Below are 9,085 nucleotides of genomic sequence, written 5' to 3' on the forward strand. Positions count from 1 at the left end.
TGGAGAGACAGTGATAGAGCCAAATCATTGGATGGTGATGATTGGGAGGCTTTGATGGGTAAGGGCCGATGGAGGGAATTTGGCCAGGACACCCCTTAACAAGAAGTGCCATTGGATTTTTAAGGACTACAGATTTAAGGTGTCAACCGAAAGACGGCGCCCACTGACAGTATAGTGTCCCCTTCACTTTGCTAGAGCATTAGGACTCACACAGACTGCAGGTTGAGCGCCCCCTACTGGCCTCACTGACACCACTTCCAACAGCAACCTAGTTTTCCCATGTGGTTTCCCATCCAGGTACTGACCAGGCTCAGCCTGCTTCCATGAGTAACCAGTCTTGAGCTGCAGGGTGATATGGCTGTGGTGTTTAGCATGTTTTAACATTGATGTGTTGCTAGCAAGAATTAGCATGTTTTTAACATGTTTAAGGATGTTTACTGCATAATATTAGCATGTTGCTAGCATGTTTTTAAGATTAATTAACATGTTGCTAACAACAATTAACAGGTTGCTAGTATTAATGTTAGCATGTTTTCTCCATGAATTTAAGTGTTAGCATGTTTTTATCATGAATTAGCATAGTGCTATCATAAATAAACACACTGCTAGCATGTTTATTAGATGGATAGCATACCGTTAGCATCAAAAGTTTCTTTTCATGTTTATCCAGCACAAAAATAAACACATTAAACTATGATGCTATGAAAGTATGATGCCATTTGATGTTAAAATAACGCTAGTACAGAATCTTTTTTTTTTTACCTTGGACACGTATATCAGCGATGTTGCTTCTGTCATCACAGACAGCAACTCTGAAGGAGCCCAGAACAGCAGACAGCTTAAAGTTCACAACACCAGCGTCCTTCGAACCCTTGGACACTACAAGAACAGAGATACTCCAGTTAAAAACACCCAAACAACACACAATTTGAAACTAGCTCTGACTGAAACATGCTTTAGCACAAGCAAAACGGATTCTGTTTCAGAACCATGTTAGCATTCCAAGTCATGATCAATGCAAATGTCAAGCAAAAACACATGTGTTACCCGAGAAAAAACCTACAAAATGGAGACAAAGACAACACAAAGAAGGATGAGCATTCAGGTTTTACCTTTTGCTTTGACATCAGTCAACACACGTTAGTTTTCACTCATTTTAAGGAGCGTGTGTATAGTATGTGTTGTCCACACCTGTCTTTCCTACTGCTGCACGGTCCGCTCGTCTCCTGGTTTCTCTCTCTTTAGTGGCCATGAGTTCTTGTGGTATTGCTGAGTTTATGTAGTTGATGGTAGACAGCAAAGCTTTGGTGTGTAGCAGGAAGTCCAATGAGGAAAACTCCACCTGTGCAATAAAATAGGTCAGCAACCATTGTAATTAAATTTACTTTAATGGACCCGTTTCACAAGACTGTTATGACATGTTTATCAACATAATCCTAAATCCTTGAAAGTTTTTAATATTTAGTTTTTTTTTTAAATCTTGTGAACATTTATATGCATTTATGAATGCATTATATTATCTTTAAGTCATATTACAAAAAAAATTACAGATTATGTGAGGTGTTACTAATACAGCGTCTATGGGGCTGAGAGTAAATTTGATGATATTCTCTCCTCAGGAGAAAGGAGACTATTATTTTCCTTTTTCTAAAAGTCTAAATAACACCATCGTGGAGTTTTTCTTTTATTGTTTCAGCAAATAGAGTTGTAAAAAAATATTTGTTGTACTTCCCCATTCACTGCGCTCTAAGTTTACCCAACTATGACACCTTCCGCTACTGAGAATCCCGGAAATGTGAAATGGGTCAAAAAAATTCTAAATAAATATTATTTAGAATATTATTTAAAAATACTAATATTTAATACATGATTCCAACTATTAAAAAGATTTTTATAAGATGTATAAATCACATAATAAAAATATATAATGCACACACACATATTTGTCAAAAGATTATAGAGATTAAAAGATTTTAATACAAAATAACTAATTTTAGTTTATTTTTAAGTTTTTAATAAGTCTTTTAATGATTAAATACACAACTAAAATGGTTTTCCCTTAAATTTCTTTTAATTAAACACAAATTAAATAAATAAAAACTTCATTTAAATTTTACATTATATTATATATAATATTTATTTATATTTATATTTATAATTCGGCAGACTAAATAAATATATTAAGATTTTATACGTTTTATTTTATTTAGTTAATACGACATGATTCAGTAGAATACATAAACAAAAAACATTTAAATTATACAATATAATTCAACAATATAATTATATTTCCAAAAATAAACATTTTTAATAAAATGAAAGAATGACTAAATATGTGCTTATCTCACTATTTTGTTTAACTTTGCTTTAATAAAAAAATAAGTAGAATACATACACTAAAACAACATTTATTTCTGTATTTATTTATTTGGAACTGTACAAAAAAATTAAACAAACCTTCAGTGTCTGTTCTGTATTATTAAACAAGGTGCTGAAGCTGGGTCCATTCACATCAGCCTAAAGGACACAAAAAAGCCACATAGACCAGCCCAAATTAAAGCACTCATCTAAAACAAACAACGCATTAAAGAAAATCTTTAGAAGAGTGTTTGATGCTCAGGCTTACCTTGATGTACTCCACTTTCAACAGATCAGAGCCATGTTTGTCTGAAGAGGTAATTAGGTGAAGTGGCTGATTTTGTGCATCTATAAAAACATACAAGAATGAGAGACACAGAATCAAGTACTTGAAACATTAAATCACTGATTGCACTTATCTGTGAATGTGTACCTTTTCCCTCACAGTAATCCAGGCTGATCTTTCGCAGGTAAGATGTAACACTTAGATCGAATGTTCGTATTCTGCCCTCTGCACCCAACTGAGACACACTGAATGCCAATACAACATCCTCGTGAGCGGCCTGCCTCGTGAGCTCAAACAACACCTACACGCATATAGAGAAATCATACACAAAATAACAGCAATGTACTTTGAACTTAAATTAGTTTATTTTGACAACAATACATTGATCAGAATTTTCATCAAGGACAAAGGTCCAGAAAAACTGGTTACAACAAAACTTCATTTTAATGAAGATGGACATACATAAATCAACCATTAAAAAAATTAAGTGGCATTCAAAAATACATATAATCAGGGCTTGACATTAACTTTTTTGATCACCAGCCTCTGTGGTTAGTTGTTTGTTATTAGCCACTGAACGTTTTTACTAGCCACAATTTTATTGTTGGGAAAATATATTTTATATGCATAGATTTGACTTTTGCATGCTAAAAATGACTAATTACTGTGTAATGTCCACATGCCTCCTCATTAATTTAACTTTTTTTTTGTTCACATGACTTTTAAGGGCTCAACACTACGGATTTACCTTTGTTTTTCTCTGGCCACACGAAACTAATTATTAGCCCCTTTCACACATATAGACCTTTCCGGAAAAAATACCGGTAATTTTCCGAAAAGGCTTGTATGTGTGAACAGGCCCTTTTTGAAAATACTGGTAAATTCGTTCCGTCAATTTTCCGGAAAGAGAAGTTGTAACATTACCGGTAATTTGCATTCATGCTTAGAACACGTAATGTGAGACGTGTACTTCAGCCAATCAGAACATTCAGACGCATTCACATCTGCACTGTTTATGAAAATAAAAGCCTTTGAATATTTTTCCAGACACATTTAGCTGCTAGTTGTTAGTCAGATAATGCTTCTATGTTCCTTCTTAATGCTAACTGTGTAAAAAATGATCTATTATGTACATATTACATATTATTGTGCATATTACATATTATTATGTAAAAAATTTAGAGGTCATTTCTGGTTACTGATGTCAGAATTTACCGGTATTTTGAAATGGATGTGTGAATGGTCTTTTCCGGAAAAATTCTGTAACATCCTTGCCTGTGTGAACAGTGCTTTTTTGAATTTACTGGTAAAGACATTCCGGAAATTTTCCGGATATTTATCAGTATCACTGTGTGAAAGGGGCTATTTGCTTGCCACAGATTTAAATTAGATAATTTAAATAATCCATCAAAACAAGCTAAATATAGCTGTATACATACACTATTAATTCCACAAAAATGTTCATAAAAAACAATTGACATTTTAAAAAAACATTCTCATTTATCTAAAACTATACACACTAGTTTGTCCAGGCTAAAGGTCCCAGATCATCAGGTAACTATAGATAAATGGAGAGTTAATCTCCTATTAAAGCAATTCTATTGTAAAGGATGATAACTAAACCATATTAACAAAATAACTGCAAGCAAAAGAAAGTCTGCGGTAGTGAAAAGATGATCACGTGCACACATTAGGCCTAATAATAATCTGTTCAAACAATGGTAAAAGTGAAAGCGGCAACAGCTGCTGCATACAAAACATCTGGAGATCTCTTGAAAGCAGCAGGACTGTAGGTGCACGAGCACCGTTTTTTTCCAATCGATTTCAAAGAAAAATAATCGCAACAGTTGAGTTTCCAGGAACGGTTGTTTTGCGCAAGGAAACAGGAGCTTTTAAGCACTCGCGCACATCACATCAGCCGTGCCTCGCTTACAACGTCAGTGAGCAAGGATCACCTGTGTCTCACCATGTGCCTGATCATAATTTCATTCGGTATTCACCTGCTTTCTATATAATAGTATATATAATAATATATAATATATAATTATATAATAATATATAATAGGTTTAGGAAAACTATTGCCTTTATTTAATTTCAAAACATCCCAAAACAAACAAGATTACAAATTTAACGTGCACTGTAAAAAATGGCCGTGACTTCAACAGTAAAAAACTGTAAAAATGCTACAGTAAAAATCTGTAACTTGGTTAACAGTATGTTTCCTTAATATATATGGCGAAGAACCGTAAGTTAACTTTCCCTGAACTCCCTGCATGGCACATCACTTTTTATGCTTTTTGTTGACATTATTATGGATCTTTTTAGTTGTTTGCCCCTCAGTTATGTACATTAGAGGTTTATGTTACATCTAATGTTGATAAACAATGTTTATTTCATGACTTTAAATTTATGCGTGGTACCATACTGGTGTTTAGTAGCTGTGTGAATGACACTGAGCACCTTCTAGACACTGATACCATTTTCTGCATGAGGGAAAAGTTGTTTGAGATGAGCACTGATTCATTATGTAACTTTCCATCACCACCTGCATATGGCTGTGCTAACGTGTCTATCAGTGTAATAAAAGATCTGAAGATGTTGGTAATTCAAAATACAGACATATTACATTTATAAATTAATGAAATATGGTAGTTTACTGTAAAATGAGAAATTACTTTTACGGTTTATACTGTATATTTAACGGTGAAATACTGGCAACCACAGCTGCCGTTTTTTTAACGTACATTTTCATTTTATTTTTTACCGTGTGTTCATGAAAAGAGTAAATTTTTAATCACTTACACACAATTAGTGCTCTTGAGATCAAAAAATAGAGGTAAGTCCAGACCCAGAGTGGAGTCCAAACTTTGAGATACCCCAGTATAAACAAAGTGATAAGGACGAGCGTACCGCTTTGACTTCAAACTGAAACTGCACTTCAGTCAGTTCCTCCAAGGTTGATCTGAGAGATTCTTCATCCACAGACTTCTCACTAGTGTCTTCATCAGACTCTGAACACACAAACACAGACAAATGTATATGCATTAATGGTGAATAAAGTCAATCAAACAACAAATTTACAGTAGGTGGTTATTATTGTAAGTATTTTCTACTCATTGTTCTCTCTGACCTGACTCAACAGCGTAGGACAGAACTGTGGGGTCTAAAGCCAAGACCTTTGGCCTGGTATTAGACAGCGGCATCCCCAACACCTTCTGAAAAACATATCAGCAACAAGATATAAATATTTCAACATAGAATACAATATTTTGAGCATTTCTTGTCTTCATTATTTTCTCAATTTGTACTCTTCTTATAGATGTGCAGAGAGCTGACACTTATTTTCTGTGGTGATTTTACAGTAATATCTGCCTAATTAATGAAAAAATGGCAAATAGAGTTGGTTATACTACACTTTCATTGGATACAACTATCTATTGCTATTTTAAACTTATTTCATTATAAAAAATACTTCTAACCCTTTGCTTGTAAAAAAAAAAAAAACACAATTATGGTGATTTTCAGAAGTCGACTGTCAATGTTTAATGTTTAAAGGTTCATTTCATGTTTTCATGTCTAAAGATGTTTTATGAAGTCTATTATGGATTTATTTGTTTATCGATACAGTGAAATATAATTGTGAAGAATTACTACAATTTAAAATAACTTTTTCTATAGCATTTTTTATGTAAGCGTTTTATAATGTAATTTATTTTGTAACAAAGAATGTTCAACTTCATTACTCCAGTAAACAATGTTGCATGATGACTCAAAAAAACTTTGTAATACGCTGATTTAGAGCTGGACGATATGGCAAAAATTTATATCACAAAATATTTCTTAATTTCGGTTCATACGATATAATTCTGATATCAATATGGACAATATTAAAAAGCCAGGAAAAAACTGGCAAGACCGCACACAATGGATCTCTGTACCCACAAATGTCTGCAAACTGAATTTGCAAAGTCTATAATAACATCCAGGCTCTTCCAACTTTTTTAAAAATAAAAACAGTACAAAACAATTTATGTTTACTTTTTATTTGTATTTAGCCTTTACAAACAAAAAATGTGAAATAAACTATCAAATAAATAAAACTCTCAGACTCAGATGTACCCTCATTTTGGGCGATTGCTATATGCCAGCATACAGCAAGTTTATGTGTATAATGTGAGTGTTAATTTGGGTGTTTATGCGAGGATCGATTATATGCAAGGATCAAGATTACATGTACGTGCGTGTGTATGCATGCATCAAGTTTATGTGTATATGCGCTAGTTTCATACATGTTTTGAATATTCAATTGCATAGGTGTATATGCACGTGTTTTATGTATGTGTTGATCAGCAAAGTTTGATTTAAATCCTACATGGCGCCTCATAGCATCTGTGTTTGCTTCATTGCCTTCTCTTCTGACACCGCTGGTTTTGGTGTCGGGGAGGTTGGCTTAAACTTTTATGATGCCTCATCTTCTGACACTCAGTATGTTTTATCGGGCGGAACTGCTTCAAATGGTGGAACAGATTTGATGTGTTCCCGCTGTTAGTCGACACCACTCTCCAGCACATTTTGCAGAGCACCGAAACTATACATTTATCAGAACTGAAAACGCCGAACCACTTCCACACCACTGCATTAGTCTTTCCTCACTCATCAACTAATTCATCTGCATTCTTACTTGTGGAAGCTTGTTCATTCACATCTGTATTCAATGACCTCATTTTGTAGCTAAAACTTTCTGTAATGGAGCTTAACCAGTTGCTGAGCGTTGGGAGCGCGTGTCTGTGATGTACGTCATCACGCAAGTGACATCATGCTCTTTCTGACGGATGAGCATTGAAAGTCATTTAGCGACAAATGATAATATATGTTATTATCCATAGAATTAAATATATATCAGGGCTCGAAATTAACTTTTTTACTTGGTAGCACCGGTGCTCCCAACTTCAAATATTTAGGAGCACCAAAAAGAAATTAGGAGCACTAGAAAAAATTTAGGAGCACCGACCAAAAATGAATGAGCACCACTGCAAATTGTTTATTAAGACATTTATTGTACTTGAAAACAACATCAATTAGGACTAACAAAAACCAGAAACAACTATCTAGCTAATGCTGAGATGACATTGATATTTGTGTGCAATAATTTCAAAATGTATGTCTAATAATTATAGAATATTAATGATAATGAAAATGACAATAATAGTAACAACGAATTACATTTCTCATTATGATGCTGCCTTGAATGCGCTTGAATGTAAGTTATCTGCTATAAAAAGTCTGTTACTTTATGAAAAATAAATGTTTGGTTTGCATCAAACAAAAATGAAGCATTGCAGTAAGAAATATTTATTGTTTTTATATGCATGTCAAATAATAAATAATATTTCTGCTACAAAACAAACGAAAGACTATAATAAATCATTCAATTCAATGCTGAAAGCTGAAAGCTGCAAAACAGTCATCAGTAACTAAATATAAAAATAATATACATCTCAACAAAGAACGGACAAAAAAAAAGTCTCACTTCTGTCACTCTTTAAAAGTTTTAATTTCGGTTTGTGTCATTTTAAATGCTCAGTCTCGTTATGAGCTGATCTTCATTTTTCTGTTTTTGTGGAAAAGCAGGCAAGTCAGCTGCACCAATTTATGAGCAGGCAGAGCAGGATTCTCGCGATGACCACCAGCGCAATACCGTTATTTGTTACGAGCTGCAGTTTCAGTGTAAACTTAGTAAAGGCGAGCTTCTTTGGCGATGATGTGTACAGCATTCGATTTTACATTTAGTGGACATTTGCGCTGAACACACAGTGAATGCAATGCATCGAGATTCGAGCACCTTCTCCGAAACGCTCGATTGATCTCAGCTGGCGGATCAACATTGACCACATGTCATGATCGCTCTCATCTCCGCCAATTATTTGTAACTTTAGGTGGGGTTTGCAATCCTGTGTACTTTTCACTCTTTAGCCGTTTGCATTTCCCACGGTCACAAAAGCTCCCTGTCATCTGACAGCGGAAAGCCTTGAGTGATTGACAGCTAATATTAAGGGCAGGGAAGAGCGATTCAGCACGTTTTTAGAAAAAAATCAAAACAGGTCGCACTACAACCATTATATGCAGTGGCACAAATGCTGCCAAATTGATTATGAGGTCGCATAGATTAAATTTCAGACGCATATGCGACCAAAATGGTTGCAATTTCGAGCCCAGTATATATGCAAATTTATATTGAAATACCGGAAATGGGTTTTAAACTCATATCATCGTTATTGAAAAAAAAAAATCTACCGCGATATTGATATCGAATTATTGTCCAGCCCTACGCTGATTTGATTCCTTATGAAACATTAAGAAACCATATTAAAGGTGAAAACAAAATTGTGCTGCTTTAAGTTTTTTGTAGACGCCATGCTACATTTTAAGAATTCTGTCAA

The 9,085-nt window shown here is 34.2% G+C and overlaps 1 protein-coding gene across 2 annotated transcripts in view; it reads right to left on the bottom strand.

Moving 5' to 3' along the window:
* Positions 1–9,085, bottom strand: part of vps13c (vacuolar protein sorting 13 homolog C) — a 109,905-nt gene that overhangs the window by 61,521 nt on the left and 39,299 nt on the right. For both annotated transcript variants that reach the window (XM_056461529.1, XM_056461528.1), the window contains 7 exons: positions 5,776–5,860; positions 5,556–5,656; positions 2,792–2,945; positions 2,627–2,706; positions 2,458–2,517; positions 1,192–1,342; positions 763–879 (listed from right to left, as the gene is read on the bottom strand). In XM_056461529.1, the coding sequence (XP_056317504.1) occupies positions 763–879; positions 1,192–1,342; positions 2,458–2,517; positions 2,627–2,706; positions 2,792–2,945; positions 5,556–5,656; positions 5,776–5,860 (748 nt within the window). The remainder of the gene's footprint in view (positions 1–762; positions 880–1,191; positions 1,343–2,457; positions 2,518–2,626; positions 2,707–2,791; positions 2,946–5,555; positions 5,657–5,775; positions 5,861–9,085) is intronic.

Source organism: Danio aesculapii, chromosome 7 (genome assembly GCF_903798145.1).
Source record: "Danio aesculapii chromosome 7, fDanAes4.1, whole genome shotgun sequence".
NCBI classification, from domain to species: domain Eukaryota; kingdom Metazoa; phylum Chordata; class Actinopteri; order Cypriniformes; family Danionidae; genus Danio; species Danio aesculapii.